Genomic DNA, 25,582 nt, shown 5'->3' with positions numbered 1-25,582 from the left:
CGCCGGCCAGGGGGAGGTGTTACTGCAGGGTAGGTCCCTGTATCCCGGCGCCCTGGTGTTCCTAGTCGCCCAGGATCCTGGTGTCCCTGCTGTCCCCGGAGCCCCGGTGTTCCAATGTCCCCAGTGTCCCTGGTGTCCGGGTATCCCGGAGTCCCGGCGCCCCAGTATCCCGCTGTGTCCGGGTATCCCGCTGCCACGCGGTGTCCTGGATCCCAGTGTCCCGGCACCCTGGTGTCCCTAGTCGCCCAGTGTCCCACGTCCCCGGTGTCCCCGGTGTCCCGCAGCCCCAGGGTCCTCGGTGTCCCGGCTGTCTCGGCGCCCCGGTGCGTTCCTGTGTGTCCATGGCGCATGCGTGCCGGGGGCTGCGCATGCGCGCGGCGCGCCCCGCCCGGCGGAGCGGTTCCGCGGAGCCCCAGCAGGGGGCGGTGCCCCGGAGGCCGCTCGGTGCCCGCCGGGTGCCCGCTCGGTGCCCGTTTGGAGGCCGCTCGGTGCTCGCCCGGTGCCCGAGGCGGTGCCGGTGGCCGGGACATGGCGTCGCGGCGGGGGAGTCGGTCCCGGAGCTGGACTCCCGCTGGTACGGCCCGGAGAAGGGCGCGTCTGGGCAGCGGTGGCCGGGCCTGCGGCCTCGGCGGGGCCGCGGTTGGAGCGGCCGGAGCCAGTCCCTTCCCCGGCCAGTGACCTCCTGTCATTATTGTGATAACTTTTTTTTTGAAAAGGAGCCGGTCCCAGTGGGAGTGGACGCGCAGGTTAAGGGGGAACAGCCCCTGGTGGGATCCCCTGAGCGGGCGGAGCTGCCGCGCACTCGGCTCTGCCCGGTTTGGCTGTTTCGGAGCTGTTCTGCCCCTGAACAGCTGCTGAAATCCGGTGCTGTGTTATCCGAGTCGTGCTGGGTGCGCGCAGGGAATCTGTGTGCTTGCAGCTGGAGCTGGAAACTTCCCAGGAATGTGTTCCACCTGCAGGGATCTGTATTTATTTGCATTTATTTTACCCGTTGTCTCTCATCTAGAATAAAGTGTGAGACAATTCACTCCTACTTGACCCACTTTGGTTTTTGCAGCTTCTCGGAAGTTGATTTTTTCAATTACAAGAGATGCTAAATTTAATTGTTCTGTGCAACCTTAAAGAGAAATAATCCCCAAACATAGTTCAGCTGGAAATCATTAACCAGGCTGAAAGGAATATGGTGCTTCCTTGGGAGACTGAAGAAGTCTCTTCATCTGTCTTTTAGGCAAGAAGCAAAAGACTTTTGAACGGCCCTGTTCAACAATTGCAGAAGAGCCTGAGCCCGAGCCTGTTCCATATGCTCTGCAAGGAGAGGACATCCAGGCATTTGAAATAAGGGTGGAAGACCTGGAGAAAGTATGTATGAGTATTTTTACTGGTAGAAACAGCTGCCTTAACTGACACACTCCTTTTGTGTGTTTAACAGAGGGTACTGCCTATTTACTTAAGCCAAAAATCACTCTTGCAGCTGATTTCTCATTCCATTTTATCTGTCCTGCTTTTTATCATGATAAAATGTCAGCTCATCAGGTTCAATTGCTAAAAGTAAAGGATTAGAAGTCCCTATACAGTCCTTTCAAATGTAAGGATAAGTAATTTGCTTCTTCAAAATTACATCTTCAGCTTTCTGATCTAATAAGACCTGTAAGTTGTTTAGTAGCTCTCATGGCTTTTGTTCCAAAACTCAGGTCACAGTGTGTGAGTGGAAGCATTTCAGTGACGCAGCAGCAGAAATCTCTTGGGAAAGTGATTTAAAACTCTCCTTTCATGCCCCTGCAACCAGGGCCCAGAGGAGTGAGACAGTAACTGAGTTGGTATCTGCACAGCTGTGTGTGGTGTCTTGTAGGGGAAGAATCATAGAAGATTTGGCTTGGAAAGGACCTTAAAACTCATCTATTTCCACCCCCCTGCCATGGGCAGGGACATCTTTCACTATCAGAGGTTGCTCCAAGCCCCATCCAGCCTGGCCTTGGACACTTCCAGGGATGGGGTGGCCACAGCTTCTCTGGGCACCCTGTGCCAGGGCCTCACCACCCTCACAGAGAAGAATCTTTCCTAATATCTGAGCTAAACCCACTCTTCTAGTTTGAATCCATTCCTCCCTTGTCCTGTCATTACATGTCTGTGTGAAAAGTCCCTACCCAGGACTCTCAGGACCCTTACAGGAACTGTGCTGATGTGACTGCTGTGCATATCCTAAAAGGATCAGCTGGAATGAAGGTGAGTCAGTGTGTACCTAACTGCACTGTGACTGTTTTATTTCCTGAAGTTCCATGCTCCACGCCTTCCCCGTGATGCTGGGAGAATTCCAGTTAGGAAGAGCAACCTCATCCGAAAATACCAACCCAAGGAGGTGGCACATCTCGTAGCACGTTCTGTTCCCCCCAAGGCACCCAGGGAACCACTGGCTTTTCCTGGTAGGGTTCAAATTCACATCTTACCTCTGGGTTTTGGTTTTGCTAAATCAAACTTCAGTGACCTGGCTCTGGGGTTGGGTATTTTTATATGTGTGTTGTAGGACCAAGACAGTTTGATGATGACTGTGAAGAGATCCTCCCTCATCACATTTTGGGAAGTCTCCAGGAGCTAGAGATTGAAGCCTTGGCCAGAGAAAACACTCAGGTTGGTTTATAGAGTTAGGAAAATGCTGCTGCGTGGCACTTTTCCAGAGGTGGAGTATGGTGCCTGCAGTACCTTTCGATGTTTTCCAGCACCTATCAGGAGCAGGCCAGGCCTGAGGTGTGGTTTTCCCAGCCTTGTCACACTCTGGGGGAGGGTTTGCCTTTGGAGAAACTGCACCAGCAGGTTTTGGAGTCCTGTGTGCAGGACCAGGTCATGGAAGGAACAATTACACAGGTTTCCTCTTCCCTCTGTGCCCTGCTGATGGTGTCAGGGAAGAGCTGGTGCTGCAGCAATGCCATTGCTGGAGTCTCACTAGTCAGATAAATACTTCTGTTGTATCTGAGTGTGTCCCTACTGCCCTGGTTTCCTTCCTCTCAGAGTGCTGGTGTAAAAGTGCTGTCAATCTGAAGAATTCTTCTCCCCCCCTCCCATTCCAGTTTTGGTGTGCATGGCGAGGTTCATTTAATGTTCCATTCCTCATCAGCTAGCAGATGCTATTAAGGTTCCTTGTCCAGATGTTACTGCAGCAGCTTTAAAAGAGGAGCATGGAGGAGAGAAGAAAGAAAAGGCACATCAGGCCCAACTAGCAGAGCACAAAGCTTTCCAGAACTGGAGCCATCATATGGCAATGAGGAAAAAGCAGGAGAAGCACCTAGGAGGTGAGAAAAGCTAAGGAGGTCTCATGAAATTCTGTGTGCAGGTTGAAAAGTTTGATGTCCCCACACCAACCCGCAGTGGTCATTGCCCATCAGGGATAATCCTATTGCCATTGCAGTCTAATTCCATGTTCTCATGATGCCTTAAGAGGCCTCCTAGAAACAGACTAGACAGGAGTAAGGGAATAAGGCAGGTATTTATTTGAAAGGCCTTCAGAGGTACCCCGGGGAGCCAGAGGCCACTGCCCAGATGGACCCCAAGATGGACAGCAGGTCACGAGTTCTTCACACTTTTATAGGTTTGGTTCATTTGCATATCAAGGTTAATTCTCCAATTAAAGCTTCAGGTTAATGATGTAATTTCCCTCAGCTTGCCACCCTTAGAGGCCTTTTGGTTTATACTTTTTGGGCCTAGGATGGTCTGAGTGTCCTTGAAGAGCAGGCCTGGAGAGGCTTTGTTATGTCTGCCTGGCACGAGAGAGCAGAAATTAACAGGCTACAAGAAACTCCGAGTTACACACTGGGCAGTACAGGATGTGAAAATATGAAAGTTAAAACCTAAGACATCACTCAGAGCTCCCACACTGCTCGTGCTGTTGGCTCTGGATGTGGTGGGAAGGTGAGCTGGTGGCTTTGGTTGGGGAGAGGACAGTGATTTGGCAGGGAACAGTGTAAGTGGGTTACAGCTGAATGGTAACAGTGGCAAAGGTGTGCCCAGAAGTGCAGCACCGATGATGTGACGTTTCTTATTTACAGAAATTCTTCACAAGCCAGAGAATGAATTGCTGATGAATGTGTCAGACAATTACAGGCAAATCCAGGAAGAACGTGACCTCATTGACCGGAGTCTCCCTGCCCTATTTCCTGGAAAGGTGAGAGCCCCACTTCCTGTGTGTCCTGATTGTGCTGCTCTTTCGAAACAGCACAGACACTGTTCTGAGCAACCCTCTGAAGTGCTGTCAGGAGATGTTTATCAAAGCTACTCTGAGTCCCTCAGCCTGGTGTGTGAGCAGAGCTTTCAGGGACATGAAAAAAAAACCTGAACTGTGCTATCCATACCAGTCAGGGGAAAGTGGTGATGAGCAAGTGGCATTTCTTGATTCTTACCAAAGACTCTTGTGCCTTGGGAAGTGGCATGGGAATGTGTCACAGTTGCTGTTCCAGGGGCAGAAAGATCTGATAGCTTCGGATTGGATTTTAGTGATTGCCATGGAGAAAAGGCAGGGTAAGGCATGAGGGTTATGGGAGTATCGTGTTAAAATCCTTTTGTACATTTATAGCACTATCAAAGAACTTGCATTTGTGTGAGGCTTTATTTTAATATCATTCAACCTTCACATGCACTGGATAGAAGAAAGTCCTTTTGTCTTTGACAGCAGCCTGATTGAAATTTTGGCTTGCTCTGCAGGAAGGGATAATTCCTAGACTTCAAAAATGCTCATATAGGCAGGGTTAGACCTCTTCTTTTTAGCTTCAAGTGCCTGTGAAAATAGCAGGTAGCTGCACGACTCTGTGTCAGCGGGAGCCTTGTTTCCCACCCTAGGGATACCGAGTGGGAAGCGAGTTCTGGAGCCTTCCTGAGCAAATTGGGGATGAACTCACCGGGCTGACTCTGACCCTGACCCGGACGGAATGTGGGCACCCAGAGCCACTCACTCATGTGGGGAAACCCCGCACTGTCCAGAGGGAAACAGGTAAGGGAACACTGCATAGAGGAGATCCCAAAGAAAGAGGGCACAAGTGTGAAGGGAGCAGATCCTTCCCTGCTGAGCCTCCTCTTTAAAACACCACGAGGCCAAAGTTTGGCAGAAAATGAAATTTGATAGGCATGTGGGTATGTAGAGAGTGAGCTCTTGTATGGGTGTTTCCACAGGTCTGAAGCCTCCAAAGAAGATTCCTTGCCACCTGAACTGGGATAAGAGTCTGTTCCTGAAACATCGGCGGCAGGAGCTAAAATGTATCCTAGAGGAGCTGGGCTTCTGTAAGCCGGTAAGGCCAGAGGAGCAAGGACATTCTTTGTGTCTCTTGTCAAGTGCTGTACAGTAACTAAATTGCCAAGAGCTGGACGTGAAAAAAGCATGAGGAAACTAAAACTTGGTCCCACAGTGCTTTTCCTGAAAGTTCCCACATTTCCAAAGGGCCACACCTATGAAAGAGTTGTCTGACCTCCTGAAGTGTTGCATGGAGTAGTCTAGGAGCCTCAGAAAAGGACCCCAAACCCTGCCAGGACCTAGGAAAAGAAAAAACCTGCCAAGTACTGGTGCAGGACTTTGATTTAGTGCCTTGGGGCAGAGGGAAGAGATCTTTACCCATGTGAAGACACACTCTGAAATAATCTCCTGAAGGCAGGCGGCTCCTCCTCCTAAAAACAGAACAAACCTCACTTTTTTGTCTTTGAAACCTGTCTCTGAGGATGAGAAACGTGTGAAGGAGACTTTCTCCATGCATCATTGGTAGTGGGGAATGCAATCATCTAGGATTCTTGGGAATCTCAGAATTGGTTCTTTCCCATGTCCCTTGAGCATTCTTTGGATACCTCTAAAAACCATTGTAGGAGCAAGATATCACAACTTCACTTTACTTGATTGAGTTGGTGCATTTGTCTAGTGTTTTAATGTCCTTGCTATATAAAAGAGCAACTTTGTGAGTTGGTCATTTTTGTGTATGTCCAGGATCTGGAAGGACTGGAGGTGATTGGCAAAGGGCAGCCTTTCACATCTGTCTCAGCTGAGGCTTTTCGACATACCACCCATTCTGAAGAGATTGAGAACCTGTAAGTTTTACTTTGTGGCTAAAGAAAGAATTTTGGGTGTGCACCACCAGTCTGCGAGGGTATCCTTAGCTGCTCTTATCTAGAATGGAGTCTCCGCTGGGACATAATAAGAGGCATATTCTTATATTATAATCACCAGATTTAGGAGCCTTTGTGCCTTGGGGCCTTGTGTCTGAGGAGCAAGAATCAGAGAAAAGTGTTGTTGAGGCTCTTCCTCCAGTCTTGGCTCTGTGTGGCTCCAGAGCTTACATCAGGCAGGGTGGGATTCTACTCTCAATTACCTCCATTTGGTTGTCTTTTTGTAGCCTTCCATCATTAATTTCCTGGTTTTCCCTGTCCTGTCCATCTGTAACAGGCACAACCTGGGGGCCTCTTGTCCTTTTTCACTCATGTGCCTCAGACAAGTCTCATTCTTTAATACTCTCTGGCTGTCCTGTCCTCCTTGCCAGTGACATGTAGCTCAGTGGGTTCACCTGCAGGGCTCTGTCCCTAAAAAGATTACTGTGTGAGAAAACATTAATTTGGATTATTCCTTACAGGGCCTTGTAAATCACCCCTGGTTCTCTCCTCTCTGGATTTCACTCCATCAAAATGCTGGCTTTTGTTTTCTTTACCAGTGACCCCTTAGGTGACTCCTTCATTGTGGTTCCAGAAGCTGAAAGGGTTCCATCTTTAGTTTTCTGTGGCGAGCCTGCTCGTTGGATCAAGGGCATCACTACTTGCAGGGTAATTGTGAGATTTTAATTGTTTAGTCAAGCTAAGCCTATTTGAGTTCCCAAGTCACAGTTGTACAATGAGTGTCACTCCAAAGCCACAGAATTATTCTGAACGTAAGAGAGTGTCCCTATGTTTGCTCCAGAGAGATCTAGGAACAGAAGGGCTCTGGTTGTGGTGTGAGGGTCAGATTCCCAGGCTTTCTCTGTATGATGGCCACTGCTTTGGACCTGCCTTACAAGTTCTCCTACCAAGGCTCAGCCCTTCATTTGAGCTATGACTTCATGCAGGATAAATCCTGCCAGATAGAGCAGAAATTGTTATCCTTTTCTTCTTCCTTGTAGAAGGAAATTGGCATTGCTGCCCGGCTCACCTTTGAGACTCTGACCAGTGAGAAGGCTGAAAGCTTCCTGACAGTGACCAATGATGGCAAAGCTGCCATTTGGTACAACTGGATGAGGCTTCCCCAGCAGATCCCCTCCAAGGGGAGGAGGATACCCTGTTTTTACTTTGATACCAGACCAGGTATGAGACCTGCTGGTCTCCAAGACCTTTGTACCTCAAGCAGAGAGCAGGAATTTGGGAGTTACCTGGCATGTGGAGTCTGACTAATGGCAAAGCACTGCTGGGTGATTTCTCCTGAGGAAGCCACCCTGGGTGTCAGAGCTGACTCACCCTAAAAGAGCTGTGCAAGGCAGATCCCTCTCCTGGAACTTAAAGGAAAGAAGGTTGCTCCTGCTCTTTGTGTAAATGGGTGGAACATTGAGAAATGAATCATTTTCTGATGGCAAACGGGGCATAATCTTCTGGAGAGAAAACTGAGCTTGCTGTAGGAGAGTGCAGTGGGAATACCACCAGTTCAGGAACATAGGGACTGGGAGTAAGTCTGGAAGGAGAACAATAGCTGGATGAAGTGTGATAACCTGCTAAACTATGGAGAAAGAGTTTCCTAGAGAGATAAGGACACTTGGGATGGTGTTGGAAAAGGGTCAGGTTAACCAGGTGGCTTCTTGCAGACCAATGCATTTCCTCTCTTATTTCAGGTGTAATCTTGCCTGGAGAAACTCGAAGTTTTTCCTTTACTTTCAAGTCAGAGAGACCAGGCATTTTCAGTGAGCCCTGGGAATTTAGGACACATCCTCTGTTATTAGGAGGAGCTCTGCTTCAGGTGACCCTTTGGGGAATTGCTGTGTATGAGGATAAATTGGCTGACTTCAGAGAGAAAGTGGAGGTAACCAAGCATGTAACTGGGTAACTGAGCTTTGAACTTTATATGCAAATAGAGGATAAGGGTGGGAGCGGACAACATGGTATTTTTATTGTGCAATTGCTGCTGAGAGTGAGATTTACAGAACATCTGCACATACTTGAGCAGGTTTGCTAAATAACATGAGGAACTCTGCAGTCTGTTGTAATGTTGTTACTAAAGACATGACTGTGTCTCCTAAAGTGTTCACACTTAAAGAATGAAATTTCTATTGGTAATTAATTTCATTAGTTACTTAGCGAGAAGGGGATTGACTGCTGTACACTATGATAGCAGTTAAGGTATAAATTGAAAATTACACTGTGGTTTGAAAAGTGTAGTTTGGGGGAGGATTTGTAGGGTTCATTTGAAAAGCTGTTGGAAGTCTTGCTCTGCTCAATGGGGTTTGCAGTTGTTCATGTCCTTGTAATTCTGTATAATGAATAGTGTGGTTACAAGTGGGACTGAATTTGTGTGCTTGCATATGGAATGGGGACTCACATGTGGTGTTGTTGTTGTGGTGCCTCAGAGTGAGCTGGCTGCTCGAGAACGTGCTGCTATAGTGAAAGACAGCCTGAATGAACTTCTTCACCGAATTCGGACCCCCGAGCGCACCCCATCTCCTGTGGATGCCTGTGTCACAGAGGAAGAGCTGTTCCACAAGAAAAATCCCAAGGTGATGTTTGCTATTGGATGGGCTGCACAACTGAAGTGAGAGGGGAGGGCAGACTCATGGGGCTGTTGCATCCCTGGGATTCTGGAGCTTTAAGAGCTGGGTTTGAAGAAGGAAGGTGCAGCTCATGTTTACCTTTTCCCCTGTTACCACAGTTGCATTATCAGCATCAAGTGGTAAAGCAGCTGCATGAACTATGGAGACAGCACCTCACTGTGCCTTCAGTCTTGGAGGAGGATGTGCCCTTGGACCAGAGGAGCACTGCAGGGGATACAGAGTACCTGGAGAGCACTCCCTCTGCCCAGAGCAGCACCACGGAGCTCCCAGGTGGGAAGTACACATCAGAGGAGGCTTCAAGGGAAAAGAGCATTGAGGAGGAAGAAGCAGGTTCTTCAGGATGGAATCTTTCCCTCGAGGACTTTAAACAGGTGGTCACCTCTGTTCCCACTGGTGCTGTGACAAGCTGATGGTGTGTTAATTTCCCTGCAAACAGCCCAGCCTGCCCCAGTGTGAGCCCACCCAAAGGGCTGCTGCCAGTGTGCTGGGAGTTTGAGAGATTTACGATGTCTGTTGGCTCTGCTGACCACACCCTCAGCGCTCTTGTAAAGAGATTCCCAAGAGAGACTTTGTGGGCTGTTGTGTGAAGAGGAAAAGAGAACCACACAATATAATAGATATTTTAAGCTCTTCCCCTGTTAGCTTTGTCATCCCAGGACTGAATGTGGGGGGCAGGCTGGGTTTACAGCTTCCTGGGGCTCCCCCCAAGGGCTCCTCTCCTTGGAGAGTCCTTTCTATTCATCAGAGAACTAAGAGGGCGCTCATGACAGGCTGTGGATAAAGTACAGACCTCCCTAGATTAAAGCAAGAGTGCATTGGATTCTGTCAGTGGTTTTTCTATTGTGCTCTCTTGGAAATCTCTCTGCTGTTTTTATAACTAAGCTTTACTAGGGAGCCTTCTAGCTTGATAGAATCCCTCTTTCCCAGGGCACCTGAAGTTGCAAAGGGGCTTAATATCAGTCTGATGGGAGAATCTGGGATTGCTCCCCAGATCTTGGGTACCTTGGCCATATCCCAGCTGTGTAGGAAGCCACATCTGGGTGTGTAAGTGCCCAGTGCAGCCTGGTTTCAGACTGGTGTCCAGGAAGAGAGCTGTGGGCTGCTCCTTTGAGCTCAGGGACTGGGAATGAAGACTGAGAAGTACTCCACAGCCCCTGTGTGTTTTCCCTCACAGGCTATAATGTCAATCCCTGGGGAGGAGCAGCGGGAAGAAGCACTGGCCCAGCTCAATAAGGCAGCTCTGCAGCTGTGTGTTGAACAGAAACCAACTCAGTCAGACCTTCTGTATCCACTCTGGTGGGTTACCTTTGCAAGGAGAAGCTTCTGAAAACATTGTGGGATCAACAGCCTCAGCGAGCTCTGTTGCAAGTGTTGTGATTCAGAGTGCACATAATTATACGAGGTCTAGAAGTCATCTTTACACTCTGGTTTTTTATAGCTTAATTGTAGCAGCTGTCTAGGACCCAAATGCCTTTTTTTTTTTTTTTTTTTTCCTGGAGATAAGTTTAGAATATTAAATGCATGTAATTTTGGGGAGTGTACAAGATTATTTCTGGCAAGATTATTCCAGTCTGTATTTATGAAACCTTTGGGTATTTTTTGTACCCTTTTACTCAGATAACTGTCTCCTCCCTCATACAGTCTCTCTGTTCTTTGCTCAGGCTTTCAGACTGTAAACATTTCAACAGCTTTGAGTCGCTTCTAAATTAGAATGATGCAGGTTCCTCTTGGTAAACACAGAGCAGGTTGATGCTGATTTACCAACGTGTGTCATGTTGAAGAGCAGACCTAGTTTCACAGTAATATTTATGGGTTCCTGGGAGCCTGTTGATTTGCAAACCACTGAGATCTCGGAGGGATCTAACGTGAGGAAAGCAATTTAGCATCCCCCTGCACAGATATTTAGACAGTGGGTGCTGTTTTGTTGGTTTAGTTGCACAGGGCAGCTGTCAGCTATAAGGTGCCTTCATTTCTGGGCACAGGCTCAGACAAGGTGGCAGCTGCTGCACTGTCTCCCTTCTGATCCTGATCCTTTTCTCAGCCTCCAGCTGTGGCGTGGAGCAGTTGATGACCTGGTGAGTCACTCTCTGAGGCTGAGATCCCTGCTTGGTTTGATTAAGAAGGACACCTATGTAGAAGCTGTTCCAGAGGAAACAGGTAAATGGTGGTTTTAGCACAGCAACTGCTTTCTGTGGGCTGTTGGAAATACAGAAAACATGATGAATTTGAACTGAAATGTCAATTTCAGCATGTCTCCCTGAAGAAAAAGCATCAGGGAAAAACTGGCAGGTTTTGTGACTCTCACAATACTAATTGGGATCTGTGGTTTGGCATCAGTAAAAAAACACCCCCACAAAAAGCCTTTTAATTCAACTAGGTGTAGCCACGGACTGACCCAGCAAACACTGCCTCAGTGAGACCTCTTCATTCCTTATTTAAACAAAGAACTCTTCAAGGTATTGTTTTTCAGTGCAGTACAGCTCAGATTAATAAAAAGAGGAAAATACACTGCAAAAGTAACACACTCCCACTGTGCTAGTGCAGTGGGCTGGACTTTCTGGATGTGTGGATGCTTTTGGTTAATTGAAGTCCTCTCTTTTGTAGAGGAAGTAGAGCAAGGAGGAGCAAAAAAAGGAGGAAAGGAAGACAAAACAGCCACTAAAAGAGAAGAGAAAAAGGAAAAAGAAGGCAAAAAAAGTAGAGGGTCATCAGGGAAATCGGTAGGTGCTGGGATGCTTGGTGAACCCTGAGTGCTGGGGACAGTGGGATCCATCCTGAGGTTGCATATCCTGAGTTGAAGCTGATTTCCAACCCAGTGAAAGAGGTGCTGCTGCTGGGAGGTGCGTCTTGCAGCAGTCTGAGCAGTGTCCTGACCTATGTCCCTTTTTTCCTTGGTCTGTCCTTGATTAGGATCATTCGAGCAGCAGAAAGCTGAAAACAAAAGATGAGAAGCGAGTATCTTCCATTTCAGTGCAGGACATAAAAGGGGGAGAAAAGTCTGTCAAAGGAAGAGATGAGAAGCAGAAGGTGGGAGAGGGAGCTGCACCTACAGATGAGGCAGAACCTGCTCAGGAGCAGGTGGACTCTATTTCACTTCAAAAATACCAGGAAAAGCTCTACATTGAAGTGAGTCTGACCAAAGCTTGTGTCATTGTCTTGGTTTTGTTGTTTTCTTGTAAAGCACACTGAGGCTCAGGGAGAGAGGTAAGCATTTTGTTAAACTCAGAAAACTGGCAGACACATGTCCCTTGTGCTGCAGCAAGGTAAGTGTGAAATCCAAATTAATTTGTTTCAGCCTGGAATCTGTTAGCAGAAATCCAGCCATCACATAGCCACATGCGGGACTTGTATCTGGGATGTCTTTAGCATTGCTTGCAGACTCTGGAGGGATCAGCTGAATTAATTGTGCCTCAGATAATGTTAAACACACTTCATAGCCAGGGAAGTTATTACTAGAGCTCTGTTAGCAGCAGGCTGCCACTTCTGTGTGGTTGTGTGTGTGCCCATATGAAAATGTACCTCAGAAACCATCTCTGTCAGTCTCAGCCCCAGGACTTCTTCATGTGTTTTCACTCAACTGTCTTCTCTGAATTTCTGCAGGTTTACAGGCTTCTGGATTCAATGGTGAGTGAAATGGTATCTTTATTTGAGGATCTAAAGCAGTTACATGCTCTGAAGTGGGAGAGTGAAGCCCTTTGTATGTAGAAATAGACTTCCTTTAAAAAAAATAAATAACCATGTTTACACAGATGGAGTGGAGATTCTTCTTTCTGAAGTGATTCAGTGATTACAAATACTGGGCTGCCTCTTTTCTGACACACTATGATGTGAGACTATTGCTAGATCATCTGTTACTGCTACAGATGATGCTTGCCAAGAAGAGACAAGGCAAGAAATATCACCACCTCAGGAAACGTTAAGGCTGGAAAATACTGGTATTTCTGCTAAAGGAGAATTTAAAAGTGCCAGTCGACACGAGGTATGTTCTTTGTGTCTTGATTGTGCTTGGCTAGCAGGTGAGTGAGCAGGGTGTTCCTTGTACTCATGAACACTGGTACCAGGACAGTAGACAAATCCATCCTGGTTTTTATCATATTTTTGGCTGCTTGTCCAGTCTCGCCTTGGGACTTGCTGATAGGAGGCTTCTCTGAGGCATTCTGGATCCCACTAAAAGCACTGTCCCAAGGGGTGTGCCACCCTGCCTGGTTTTGCACTCACAAATTTCCTTCTTGTGCTGATCTTGCCATCTCTTTCCACTGAGCTCCAGGTACCCATGCCCCATTCTGAGCCAGGTTTTACATGCTTCCTGCCAAGACTAATCACTCTTGAATTAAATCAGTAAAATGTGTGCTATAAAAGTTGTGAGCCATGGTAAGGCCTTGTGTAAGAGCCACCCCTCCTGTCTGTCCATCTGCCTGTGTGTCTGGGCTCATCACCATTTTCCATCTGTGTGCATCACTGCTGGAATGGGGCTTTTTGTGGAGGCATCCCACGCCTGAGCGTGGCACGTTGGACTTCACTTGCAGCAGGTTCCCAGGGCAGAGTGAGCTGTGTGTGGGGTCTGTCTTCGCCTGGTGTCAGGAAGTGCCACCTTCCTGCTAAAGCAGCTGGACAGTATTCCCCAGCAAGGCTTTGGCCCTGTAGAGCAATGACATCAGAGCAGATCATTAACTGGGGATGGTGATCCCACTGGAGCTCTTAGGCAGCAGATGCCTGTCCGTGCTGAGCAGCGCTCAGCCGTGAGTTCAGTGGCACGTGCCCCTGTCCCTGGGCTGGCACACGGCTTGGAGCTGCCCATGGAGCGTGAAATGGCTGCTCCTTCTGCTGAATTGGCGTCTTCTGCTTTCTCATTGCCTCTCCTGTGCTGTCCCTGGGGAGAGGATCTATTCCTCCTCTTGGCTCCCAGCAGTACCATGGCAAAGAACAGCTTGGTTTTTTTCACTGGCCAGGTGAGGCCCCTCGTGTTTTGAGATGTTTTCTCTTAGTGGGTTGTGGGGAAGCATTTTGGCTTCTGTAGCAGCAGGAGGCTCCTCTGGCTTAGTGGGCACAGACCCACAAAGGGAATGTCTCTGCTCAGCATTCCTGGAGTGAGAATTTCAGCAACATTTTGAGAATTAGGAGGAAAAAGGCCTGAAGTTGGGGTGTGTCTCACAGGCTCTGACAATAGCTCCTGCCTCCCTGGAGATGATTATCAGCTTGTGAATCTGCCCAACTCAAACTGCTCAAGCCATCTGTTTCTAGGAGAGAGGGAGTCTGCACGTTCTAGAGGCAACGTGATTGTCTCAGAGGCAGGGATCCTTTCCTTTGGAGCTTTACCGTAAAGGATGGCAAAGCCTATCCATGTCTCCATGGATCCGTATCTTCAGTCCAGCCTATTGAAACCAGGCTCCATGTGTTCATCTACCCACAGGAAAATCTGTTAATACACCACCAGGTAGATCCAAGTTTTACATCAGTCACGTACAATGGAAGAATGTCCTGTGCTGGCATCTTCCCTGGTGGCAGAGAGCGGGTGGGTGGCATAGGAGTTCTGCAAAGGAGAACAAACCTGTGAATAGTCTAATTTCTTGTCATAAATTTTTGTCATAAATATTGCCAGTGCCTCTTCCAGCCTTGGACAAGGGTGTCCTCAGGGGACAAGGTACAAGCAGCATGCAGGAAGGGATGTGCTGGGCCAACAACTGTGATACTCTGCTGGCTGGCTGCTGCAGCTTTTTCTGAGCCAGCTGCTTTTTTTTTTTTTTTTCCCTTTTTGCATTGATCTGTGGAAGTAACACGGCGGGAACTGCAGTGGTATTAGAGCTGGCTTCCACAGAGCAGTTTTAGAAACATATACCTCTCATTTACAGGCCACTTACAGTGAGATGTGGGCTCTGTCCTTAGCACAGAGACCCTCAAGTCTGTCAGCCCTGTAAGGCTGAGTCCTTGCAGCCAGGCAAGGAAATTATTCCTTCTCCTCTCCCCTCTCCCAAAGGTGGGCATTATTTGTATTAGTGTTAATAATTTGTGTTGTGTTTGCTAAATAACCAAGGTGAGCGACCTTCCTGGCCTTGGGAGTTGCATTCCCAACCCATCACGTGAGTGGGGCCTGAAGACATCATCACCACCAGAGAGGATGGGAAGAGGGGGAATTGCAGGAAAATGCTGCAAGCAGGACGTTACAGTGCATTTCCAGAGGCTTCTCAATGGCAGAGGGGGTCTGGGTGAGCAGCCGGGCTCTGCTGAGGACAAGCAGTGCTTTGCTGGGTCCCATTCCCACTGAGGGCTTTTGGGCCACCCAGCAAAGAAAACCCACATTTGTACAGCTCCAAAAACACCTCCTGGGGTGTTTTCCCCATGGAACGGTTCTGTTTGCTTATAAAAAATCACTGGCTGAAGAAAGGCAAGCTGTCTGCCTCACAATCTGACACAGTGAAGCAGGAGCACTGGGAGTGGAGGAAGAGGAAAGCCTGGAGCTTGGGCTGCCATGAAGAATGCCTGCCACTTCCCGAGCTGGGATGTTCTCCGGGCTGACCTGCAGAGGGTTTGGATGCTGGATGTGCTCTTTTCCCACACTGCGGCTGGGAGTGGGACTAGATGCTTGTTCAGCCTGCATGGCCAGAGCCTGTTGGGAATGTCAGGCTGCTGAGATCTGCAAAGCCCCCAGAGGCACATGGCCTCCCCTGAGACCCAAGGCAGGACCCTGGGGCAAGATGGATCTCAGCTCTGTGCTTTGTGTGGCAGGAGCAGCGGCAGGAAGGCACGAGCCCCCCCCTCCCGAATGTCTCAGCACCCCCGAGATGCTTTCCATCGGGGAAAATGTCAATGATATTAAAAAGATTATATATATCCATAATACTTGAAGGGCTGTCAGTGATTAAAATGGAAGGCAGAGGCCGGGAGAGAGGGGGTGGCATTGAAATGATCGAGAGACATGACTTATTTTGTCATGTCATCTGATGCCTCCCTCTCTCCCCCCAGCCAGGCTCCGGGAGCTGTTCAGAGCAGGGGAAGAACCCGCTCCAAATTTAGATCCTAGGAAAAAAAAAAAAAAAAAAAGAATAATAATTTAAAGAACCCAAATTGCGAGCGTGGCCTTGGGTAGCAGCGAGGGAGCTCCGCGGTGGGGAGGGTTGACATCCCTCGGAGCTTCTTCCGCGCTCGGGGACGTGGATTTCTATCTAAAAATAATGGGGGGGAGGAGGGGAAAAAAAAAAAAAAAAAGGAATACAGGCGCGCAGGCAGCAGCGAGCAGCGTCTGGCTGGCTGCCAGAGCAGGGGCAGTGACTGAGCATTTACAGCATCCCCGCCTCCCGCATGCGGCGGGGCAGGGGCTCGGCGCCGCATCCCCCGCGGCCGGTACCGCACCGCGCTGCGCCGCACCGCACCGGGGGGGGCTGAGCGCCTCTGCCGGTGCCCGGGCGGCCCCGAAGGGGTTAAGCCGGGACCTGCCGCCAGGACCTGCCCAGCCAGCCCGGCAACTCGGCCGCGCGCAGCAGGAGCGGGCGGCTGCGGCCGCCTCCAGCCCGCGCTCACCGGCGGCACCGGCGGCAGCACCGCGCAGGTAACCGGGGCTGCGCGCCCCTGGCACCGGGCTGCGGAGGGAGGGAGGGGGAGGAGGAGGAGGAGGAAGGTTCTGGGCGCCGGAGCATCGCGGGCTGCGGGGGATGCCGGGCCCCGGCGGGCAGCTCGGTGCCGTGGCGCCTCCCGGGCCGGGCTCGGGCTCCGCCGCGGCTGCGGGAGCGGGAGCCGGGCGGGTGCAGGAGCCGGCGGCGCGGCCGAGAGCGCTGCGGGGGCCGTTCCCTGCTGCTCCCCCCATGGCGGGCGCTGCTCCTCTCAGCCCTGCACCTGATTAAGGATAGAGCTGTAATCCCCCCCCCCCCCCCGGCCCGCCTCCCCTCGCCGGACCCTTTCGCCCCCTCTCCAGCCCCTCCATCCCTCCCGCTCCCCCTCCAGGCCGTTCCTCCTCGTTCCCCCCCCCCCCCCCCCCTCCCCGCCGCCGCCGCGTCGCCGCCGCAACCCCCGCGCCGGGCCGCGGGCGATGGGGACCTAGCTCCGCAGCCGTGTCCTTCTCCCACCTGGCCACCTCTTGGTCAAGGTCACTGCAGTAATTCCATATGAGCTGCTGGGTGCTGCCGCCTTATCTCCCGCACGGCTTCTGTTTCACTCCCTTTATATTACGGGGTGGGGGGGGGGGATGATATTGTGTTTGGTAAACCCGCAGCTCTTAACCCCGCTGACAGCTCCAGCCCTGATTACGTTCCGCTCATCCCTGCCCTAGCCCATGCTTCCCATCTCTTTCCATTCAGACTTCCCAGGCCATCTCATGGTGGGCAAAGTCCAGCTGGGGTCAGGTTTCTGGCCGGGATGAGCAATGCCGGGAGCCCGTCACCGGACCTGGGGTTTGTCCAGCTAGGAAACCTGTTGGAGGCAGAAGGAACCACCCTGCCTCCTCCTCGGACTGCCAGTGTGTTTGCTGGTGCTTTCCAGGCTGGTGGTACCTTTGGAGAACGTGACTTTATCTCCACCTGGGTGTTGGTGGAAAGCAGAGCGTGGAGCCAAGTCCTTGGAGGACTTTGCTGTGTTGCTGCCCTTGTCCCGGAGGCGTTTCCGTGCCAGGCGGGCAGCGGCGTGGCCGTCTGCACCACGGGCTCTCCCGGCGGGATCCAAAGGCCACGCTGACGGGCTGCATTGCGAAAGGGAATCGGTGCAGGGAAGCGTCTCGAGAGAAACTTCGTCTGCCCGCGAGCGTGGAGGTGCCAGGCTCCTCTCTGACTCATGGGAGATGTTGCTGGCGGAGCCGTGGGGCACCTGGCTGCTGGCCCACGGGAGCAGGAGGTGCTGGACTGGTCGCACAGGTTGTGTGGGAGCGTGGTGGGCGCCCTGCATGGCTCGTGGGCACGTCAGCATGGCCCTGGCCCAGCTCCGGTGGGATGGAGCGGTGTCCCGAGCTGGGAGAGGGCTGGATGTGGCACAGCAGCTGCGGTCCAGGGAGGTACCGGCACCCGAGGTGGGTGGTGGGATGGACACTGATAAGCGCTGTCTGCAGACTGCTGTGTGGGGGAGATATTCCTCTGCTCACACGTGTTATCTTGGATGGAGGAGAAATTGCCCGTGAGTTTTGTCACGGCCACAGTGGGGGTTCTAGGAGCAGCTCAGTGCCCCAGCCCTGCGGTGTGGCCCTGCCAAGGGCAAGGCAGCTCCAGGCAGCCTCTGCCTCTCCCTTGGCTTGGCCCTCTGACAAAAGGAGGATGAACAGTGTCTTCTCACCATGCGGGGAGAAAGTGAGGATTTAGGGCCAGCATGGAGCAGGGCAAAGGGTTGTGATAGGCTCACGTGAAGACAGGTCCAGACTGCTCCACGTCACCACATCTGTGTTGGTGCAGCGCATCCCAAGGACAGGCATTGCCCGTGGGGAGGTACCAGGGCAGCTCCTGGCCATGCCAACCCATGTGGCCCAAGCCCTGTGTCTGGGCACAGAGGAGTCTCAGATAGCTCGGGGTTTTGGTGAAAGGGGCATTGCAATATCCATCCTGCTGGCTGACCTGGCGCTGGCTGTTAGCACCCTGACTTCGCCAGCCTCTCGCAGGAGCAAAATTGCCAAATTTGCTGGGAAAACCCACCCAAGCATCTGCCAGCACCAGTGAGTCGCAACAGGCTCTGACTCATGACGAGGCTTTGGGTTTGCACGACACAGCCTTGACAGCACTGAGAGCCTTGAGCTGACAACTGGGACAAGCAGGGCTGTGTGCAGCTGCAGGTGGTGCATCTGGGGGTACAGGGGAACTCCTGGCTGCACAAGGGCCGGGAGGGTCTGAAATCAGCTTTGCCAGGACAGTGGAGCTGAGGCAGACGTGATCTGGAGGAGGGAGCTGCCATTTTCAGATGGTTACTTTTAGAAGCAGAAGTGCAGGGTAAAATCTCTAAATTTTGCTGAATCCAGACTCAAAACTTGTGGTGGTTCTGCAGTGCTGGGTATCACTTGCTACGAGATTTTTTTCCCCTTGAACATCCTGTGTGTCCAGGTTAGTGAGCTGTGGCAGCCCGGCAGGGTGCACCTGATGCCACTGTGATGGTCACATCCACCTTGAGAAGTGTCCCTGGTGCCAGCCGAGGGCTCTGGGGAGGGGTCTCGCTGGTTGGGGTGATGCTGAGGTCTCTGTGTCACTGTTCCCTGCTGCAGGTGCCGGTGAGGCTGTGGCTGTGCTCACTCATCCCTTCTCCACCGTTCCCGCCTGCCCCCGGCAGGGCTCTGGCACCACACAGCCATGACGACCTCGGCGCTGCGCCGGCAGGTGAAGAACATCGTGCACAACTACTCAGAGGCAGAGATCAAGGTGCGGGAGGCCACCTCCAATGATCCCTGGGGACCTCCCAGCTCCCTGATGTCAGAGATCGCCGACCTCACCTTCAACACGGTGGCCTTCGCTGAGGTCATGGGCATGATCTGGCGGCGGCTGAACGACAGCGGCAAGAACTGGCGTCACGTCTACAAAGCCCTCACCCTCCTGGACTACCTCATCAAAACTGGCTCCGAGAAGGTGACCCACCAGTGCCGGGAGAACCTCTACACCATCCAGACGCTGAAGGACTTCCAGTATGTGGACCGTGACGGCAAGGACCAGGGCATCAACATCCGGGAGAAGGTGAAGCAGGTGATGGCGCTGCTGAAGGACGAGGAGCGGCTGAAGCAGGAGCGGGCACATGCACTGCAGACCAAGGAGCGCATGGCCCTGGAGGGCATGGGCAGTGGCAGTCACCAGGTCACCTATGGCCGCCGGGCATCACCCTACGGTGAAGATTACGGCCGGGCACGGGGCTCACCCTCCTCATTCAACTGTGAGTGTTACTGGTGGCTCACTCAGGCTCACTCAGGGCAGGCAGGTGTTGCATTTGGTTTGCACCTGCTTGGTGCCTGTCATTCTTCTGCACCTCTTGGGATGGTGGTGGTGAAGCCCATCCTGCAGCATAGGGCAGAGATTTGGCTGGGCCAGTGGTGGACGCCAGCAGCAGTGGCAGCTGGTGGTGCCTCCAGCCTTAAACTCATGGCTTGTTCAAGGTAGGGAGCTCTGATGTGTGGCTACATCTCCTGGGGAGGCTGGGCATTGGGATGGAGGCCTGGAAACTGCTGGTGTGCTCCCCAAAATACCTCAGTCCTGATGCCACTCCTTCCCCTTTTCCTCTTTTATCACCAGCATCATCCTCATCCCCACGGTTCGCCTCTGACCTGGAGCAAGCACGGCCCCAGACGACGGGAGAGGAGGAGCTGCAGCTGCAGCTGGCACTTGCCATGAGTCGGGAAGAGGCAGAGAAGGTAGAGTGGCCCTGCCTGACCTGGGGTGTGAGGCATCTCCCTGGCGCCTTGCCTTATCTGTGAACACAGTGGGTCAGTTCCCTGGGAAGAGGCAGGATTTTGGGGGCTGCCTGGGGCTGGTGCATGTACCTGCAACTGCACCAGGCTGCTCGCGTTGTGCCTGGCATCCAAAATCGCCAGCGGGCAGATGGAGGCATGGGCTGCCCCTGCTCCCTGTTCTCAGAGAGGACAGCACCAGGCTGGGATCTGTCCAGCCTCCCAGACCCCAGGGTGAACGTGGGGGGTCTTCTGGACTTGTCCCAACCCCCACCCCCCAACCTGGCTGCCCTCTTCTGCCAAGGACTTTTGGTCTAAGCTCCCCCCTTTCTCTTGCCTACCCACAGAGGTTTTAGGAGGCAAAGCCTTGCCCAGTGGTTTGTGTGGATGCAGGGCCAGCAGCATCCCTGGGACTGGGGGCTCACTGCAGGCAGGTGCTCCCTCCCACTGTCTGGTCCTTTCAAACTGGGCTAGAAGGAGCACTGGGAAATAGCCCCAGGAGGAATCAAGTAAGTGAGCTGCTGTCCCCAGTGTGAAGCCACCCCAGGCTGTCCCCTCTCCTATCTGCTGGCCCCTTTTCCACCAGGGATGGATTATTTGCTCACTGGCAACCAGCTGGCATGGCGTGGACAAGCCTGTGGGTTACAGCCAGTACACAAAGTCAGAGGGACATGGGGACCAAAGGAGCTGCATGCCCAGACCGGTGGGCATCCCCTGGAGCTGGCACTCAGCACCATGAGCTCAGTCCTGCCAGGGCAGGGGATGTGCTCTGGAGATGGTGCTTGCTGCTGCCAGTCTTCCCTGCCCGATGGAGGCTCTTTTGGAGGCAGAACAGGGTGTATATCCCTATTTTTGTCCTGGAATTGGAGTATTTATAGCTTCCTCATGCTGCACTGTAGAAACACTCTCTGGAAAGTGTTGCCTGTTTGTTGGAGTCCATCTGGGCTGCACATGTGTGTGCACACGTGTATGGTTGTCAACACACGCACACCCCTAGGGGGGTACTCACTCCCAGCCCCAGTGAGTCCCCACACTGCTGGAAAAGTGTCATGGGGGAGTGATCAGGGCCACCATGGTGGTACAGGGACAGCCTCTCCCCACAGTCCGCTCAGGTCTAGGTGTGGGGCTGGCAAGAATCCCAAACTGAGGCTGGTCAGTGTCACAAACCTTCTTCCCCAGCAGGCCGCCAGGGCAAGGGGATGCCTAATTCTTCCCCTCTCCTTCACTGATTGCATCAGGGTCCCCAGAAGCCTCCCAGGGGATATGCTGGCTGCCTAATTTGGGGTCATCCCAGCCTTAATTCAGTGGCAGGTGATGGGATTGGGGAAGGAGCTGGGCAGGGGCTGCAGGGAACCTGAGCAGGAGCTGGTTAGGGAGCACAGGGACACTGGGCTGGGGGTCTGCAGGCAAGGCCAGCTGGATGGGCACAGATGCTGTGCAGGCAGGCAAGGGGCTGCAGGAACAGCAGTAGCAAGGAGAGGGACAACTTCCAAGGAGTCCTGCGAGCTGAGGGCAAGCTGAAATGTCACCCAATTTCCTCTGTTGCCAGAAGCCACTTCCTCCACTTTCCAGCACAGACGAAGAAAGGCAATTGCAGCTCGCGCTCGTGCTGAGCAAAGAGGAGCACGAGAAGGTACCCGTGTCCCGCAGTCCTGGCGCTCCGCTCTCCTTGCACTTGGCCTTCTCTCTGTGGCACCGGAGCCCGAAACATCACCTTGCTCCGGTGCCCGCTTTGCTTTCGCTGCTCCGGGCTGTCTGCTGAGTGCTCTCCCGGGGGATCCGGCCCTGGAGGAGCTGTCTGCTCGGATGCTGGGACTTTGGGGATGCGGTGGCAGCTCCTGTGCTGGGTGTGTCTCCTGGAGAAGGTGCTGGCTGCAGGGTTGCTGAGCTCACAGGCCTCACCCTTTGTCCCCACAGGAAGTGAGGACTTGGCAAGGGGAGAACTCCCTGCAGCAGAGACCCGTGGAGGAGACCGCCCCAGGGAGGGACGAAGAGCAAGAAGAAGATAAGATGAAGAAAAGCCAGGTACAGCACTGGAGGCAGAGTGGCCATACAGGGGTGATCCTGCAGGTCTGCCACAGGCTCCTCTTAACTCTTTATTCCCTTTCTGTCTGCAGTCCTCTATTCTGGAGCTGGCAGATATATTCGGGCCGGCACCAGCCCCCTCCAGCCACACGTCTGCTGACCCGTGGGATATGCCAGGTGAGGACAACTTGCAGGCTGCCAAAATTTGGGACAGTGGCAGAAAGCTGTCCCTTGCCTCTGTTTCTCCTCAATCCCCAGGAGCTCAACAGTGAGGACCTCTGTTTTCTCCTCCCTCTGCTGCCCACTCTGTTACTCTCCCAGGTGGTACTGATGGAAGCCATGGTCCCCTGGCCACATCCCCACCACTCAGCATTCCTCTGTGCTCTGCATTGTTCCCCTCTCCCACAGTTTCCCTTTTTTTTCCAGATATGAAACCCAAAGTGGAGCCGGTGGCGTCTGCCTGGACCGGTGCAGCGGATCCCTGGGTGCCAGTCCCAGACCCTGGTGGGGAGCCCCTCTCCCAGGCGAGCGCCTCATCCCAGCAAACTTCTGCTGGGCCCTGGGACTTTCCCCCCAGCACCACTGCAGCCTCTGACCCCTGGGGGAAGGTGCCCGTGTCTTCTGGCTTCCCTCCTGCAGACCCCTGGGGGACAGCATCCCCCCCAGCCCCCCAGGGCTCCGGTTCTACACCAGCTCCCGACCCTTGGGCTGCTGTGCCTGAGCAGCCTCCGCCCCCTGGTAAGAGGCTCGATGGACCTTTTGGCTTTGCTGAGGATTGAGGACAGCCTTGACCATCACTACCCTCCTGCAAGTGGGCATTTCTGGGTTCTCCCCCCCTCCTCCTTCCACCAGCTCCCCAAACACCCCTTCCCCACCCTCCTGACCATCAGCAGGACCTCTGCTCACCCCTCAGCATCCTGAAGACTTCAAGGAACTTCTAGGCTTTATCTCTGTACAGAATAGGCTGCTTTAATTAACACGGCAGTTAATAGAGATGTCCCATGGGAGCGGATGGCAGCCCCACAGGCCTCCAACAGCGGGGTGATGCTGTGTCCCGTTAGTGATACCTGTTTGCTCACCCCAAATGACCCCTGTACACCCTGCCAGGACCAGACAGGACCGTTGCTAGTTGCAGGTGCCACGTTGCAGATGGGGAAACAGTTGTGGGAGCAGCCTTTTGTTTCAAAGCTCAGTGTCACTCTCAGTTCCTCCTTGGTGTTCCCTCCATCCCCATGCAGGTCCTGCATGTGCTGCCCCCAGTTTTGGTCCCTGGTGAGGGTTGCAGAACCTGGTCTGGGGGCCAGTGCTGGTTGCTAAAGCATTCCTGCAGACCTGTCCCCTCCACCTGTTGCTGCTGGGGCTGGGAAAAGGACCTGCTTCGTGTGGGGCAATGGCTGAGAGCAGTAGGGGTGTCTTGGTCTGCAATGATCCCATGATCTGGCTCATCTGAACCTTCCTCAGTGCACATTCCTGGCCCCCAACCCCATGCCCTGCACTGCACCCCCTCTTCTCTGTCTCCTTGCAGGCAGCCACCCCTGCCTCTCTCCTGCCCTTCTATCTCCTGCCTCCCACCTCCCCGCTTGCTCCCCTCCTTGAGTGTCCCCTCTTCCCCCCAGCTCCAGGGGGGAACGCTTTCGACCCGTTTGCAAAGCCGCCCGAGCCGCCGGAGCAGGAGCCCTCGCAGCCGCCCTCCTCGGCCAAGTCCAGCAGCCCCGTGGGTAAGAGCTGGGAGTGGGCAGGTGGGGACGGTGACCTGTCCCTGCCTGTGGCAGGGAGGCAGTTCTAGGGCTGGCCAGGGTGTGTGTAGCTGCTTGCTGGCATGGCCAAAGCTTGTTTCCACGGGCATGCGCCGTGGCCTCAGTCTGCCCCGCAGCTGAGGGAGCAGCCCTGGTTTCTGCGTGTACCCGTGTCCCCAGCTCTGCTGTGTCTCTTGGTGGCTTGGGGGATACGTGGGCAGGCCATGCTGCAGGCTCAGCCCCACCACATCACACTGTGACCTGGGGTGTGTTGCCAGCCACCCTGTGCAGTGACAAGGGAGGATGCTGTCACCCTTGGTGCCTCCTGGCTGGCTCATGTGTCTCATCTCCCCTCCCTCCATCCCAGAGCCCGACCCCTTTGGTGACCTGTTCCCCAGCACCAGGCAGGATGGGGCAAAGAGCTTCGACCTCGCCAACCTGGCTGACTCCCTGCCTGAATCCAGCAAGGAGCGGAAGGACTGTAAAACCCCTGAGGCCTTCCTCGGCCCCGCTGCCTCCTCCCTGGTCAACCTGGACTCCCTGGTCGCACCTACTCCGGCCTCCAAGACCCGCAACCCCTTTCTCTCGGGTAGGTGCTGCAGGGCTGCTGGCCAGGGGCTTCCCTGGGCTGGGCAGGTGCTGGGCAGGGGAGGAGGAGGAGGAGGAGGAGAAGGGCTGGGGGTGGCCTGGCTGCCGTGACGTGTCGCGTCCTCTCCTTGCCAGGTCTGAGCACGCCGTCCCCCACCAACCCCTTCAGCCTCTCCGAGCAGCCCAAGCCGACCCTGAATCAGATGCGGACCAGCTCGCCAGTGCCCGGCTTGCCCACCGGCCACCCCGCCAACTCCATGACCTACAGCGCGTCCCTGCCGCTGCCCCTCAGCAGCGTCCCCGCTGCCACTGCTGCTCTCCCTGCCTCCGCCAGTGCCTTTCCTCAGGCTGGCACCTTTCCCGAACTCCCCAGCACCTTGCCGCAGCCTTTACTGCCGCTGAGCGGGCCCCCGGCCCCGCCGTCCGCGCCCGGGGGGCTCAACCCCTTCCTCTGAACCCTCTGGACATGTGGACTCTCACCCTCTCCCCAGCTGTTACAATCCCCCCCAATCTTTCCTTCCACTAAGACTTGGGGGTTTGCTAAACTGCACGGGAGGGTGCCCCCCATCCAGCCCCTCCCCGTGCCCACTGTGGGGGGCAGCCAGCATGAGCCCCCGTGCTTGATGGGCAACAGGGGACCCCTTTCCCTGCGAGGGCCGCTGTGGGGGGCCACGGTGGGGCTGGCTGGGGGGCAGCCAGCATGAGCCCCGCTGCTTGACGGGCAGGAGGGAACTCCCTTCCCCTGTGAGGGGCCACGGCGGAGCCCTTACGAAGGGCTGTCGTGCTGGGGCTGCGCTCACCGGGCCGGGCGGGTGCACGGGATGGACCCCCGGCGTGGCGGGGCTTTGCCCCGGCGCCTGCGGGGATCTGGGGCAGCGCGGGGCCGGGGTGGAAGCTGGGGGTCCTCCCACCCTGTGCGGTTCGCGCTCCCTCGGCTGCTCCCCCTCGGCCCCGTCCCGCCGCCGCCCCCCGCCCGCTGCTGGGCGCCGCTCTCGGGGCGGGGCGCGGCGGGGCTTGGGCGCGGCGACGGCGGCTGCGGGTGCCCGTGCGACAATAAACTGCGCTGAGCGGCCCGGTGTGCGGCTGTGGGTGCCCGTGCGACAATAAACTGCGCTGAGCGGCCCGGTGTGCGGCTGTGGGTGCCCCATGCGACAATAAAC

At 53.9% G+C, this 25,582-nt stretch overlaps 2 protein-coding genes and 1 long non-coding RNA gene across 7 annotated transcripts; 2 read left to right on the top strand and 1 right to left on the bottom strand.

The window, feature by feature from the left end:
* The first annotated feature begins 9 nt into the window (after positions 1-9).
* Positions 10-12,494, top strand: MYCBPAP (MYCBP associated protein). 2 transcript variants are annotated; one of them, XM_032129068.1, is made up of 19 exons: positions 12-574; positions 1,229-1,359; positions 2,273-2,420; positions 2,522-2,625; positions 3,110-3,284; positions 4,038-4,153; positions 4,825-4,975; positions 5,155-5,270; positions 5,954-6,054; positions 6,672-6,780; positions 7,113-7,293; positions 7,812-7,999; positions 8,544-8,690; positions 8,843-9,115; positions 9,919-10,040; positions 10,786-10,901; positions 11,349-11,464; positions 11,655-11,870; positions 12,345-12,494. In XM_032129068.1, the coding sequence occupies exons 1-19, from the start codon at positions 115-117 to the stop codon at positions 12,447-12,449; spliced, it is 3,075 nt and encodes a 1,024-aa protein (XP_031984959.1). In that variant the 5' UTR covers positions 12-114; the 3' UTR covers positions 12,450-12,494. The 2 variants fall into 2 exon arrangements, 1 of the variants encoding a protein (XP_031984959.1); XR_004243845.1 differs by lacking the exons at positions 11,655-11,870; positions 12,345-12,494 and adding an exon at positions 11,122-11,200 and having other exon boundaries at positions 10-574; positions 11,349-11,429.
* LOC116453535 lies at positions 12,370-16,954 on the bottom strand. Its single transcript, XR_004243848.1, has 2 exons — positions 16,802-16,954; positions 12,370-14,274 (listed from the first exon to the last, which is right to left on the bottom strand). It is a non-coding gene; the product is annotated as an uncharacterized LOC116453535 (long non-coding RNA).
* On the top strand, positions 16,007-25,548 carry EPN3 (epsin 3). Of its 4 annotated transcripts, none has more exons than XM_032129072.1 (10): positions 16,015-16,287; positions 18,907-19,562; positions 19,919-20,037; positions 21,623-21,706; positions 21,991-22,098; positions 22,191-22,275; positions 22,525-22,836; positions 23,715-23,816; positions 24,202-24,423; positions 24,558-25,548. In XM_032129072.1, exons 2-10 carry the CDS (start codon positions 18,992-18,994, stop codon positions 24,875-24,877), a joined length of 1,923 nt encoding a protein of 640 aa, XP_031984963.1. In that variant the 5' UTR covers positions 16,015-16,287; positions 18,907-18,991; the 3' UTR covers positions 24,878-25,548. The 4 variants fall into 4 exon arrangements, with proteins under 4 accessions (XP_031984966.1, XP_031984963.1, XP_031984965.1 ...); XM_032129073.1 differs by lacking the exon at positions 16,015-16,287 and adding an exon at positions 17,538-17,561; XM_032129075.1 differs by lacking the exon at positions 23,715-23,816 and having other exon boundaries at positions 16,007-16,287.
* The last annotated feature ends 34 nt before the right edge of the window (positions 25,549-25,582 follow it).

Source organism: Corvus moneduloides, chromosome 19, assembly GCF_009650955.1.
Source record: "Corvus moneduloides isolate bCorMon1 chromosome 19, bCorMon1.pri, whole genome shotgun sequence".
Lineage (NCBI taxonomy): Eukaryota > Metazoa > Chordata > Aves > Passeriformes > Corvidae > Corvus > Corvus moneduloides.
The sequence above is the reverse complement of the archived record's forward strand: the minus strand, read 5'-3'. Positions and strand labels throughout refer to the sequence as shown.

What these genes read in the sequence shown, in the direction of transcription:
- MYCBPAP (XM_032129068.1), top strand. Translation starts at nt 115, where the DNA reads ATGTCCCCAGTGTCCCTGGTGTCCGGGTATCCCGGAGTCCCGGCGCCC. An exon ending in TGGCCAGAGAAAACACTCAG is followed by an intron (nt 2,626 to 3,109) that starts GTTGGTTTATAG and finishes ATTCCTCATCAG; the next exon opens with CTAGCAGATGCTATTAAGGT. An exon ending in TTACTTTGATACCAGACCAG is followed by an intron (nt 7,294 to 7,811) that starts GTATGAGACCTG and finishes CTCTTATTTCAG; the next exon opens with GTGTAATCTTGCCTGGAGAA.
- EPN3 (XM_032129072.1), top strand. Translation starts at nt 18,992, where the DNA reads ATGACGACCTCGGCGCTGCGCCGGCAGGTGAAGAACATCGTGCACAAC. An exon ending in ATAAGATGAAGAAAAGCCAG is followed by an intron (nt 22,099 to 22,190) that starts GTACAGCACTGG and finishes TTCTGTCTGCAG; the next exon opens with TCCTCTATTCTGGAGCTGGC. An exon ending in TGACCCGTGGGATATGCCAG is followed by an intron (nt 22,276 to 22,524) that starts GTGAGGACAACT and finishes TTTTTTTTCCAG; the next exon opens with ATATGAAACCCAAAGTGGAG.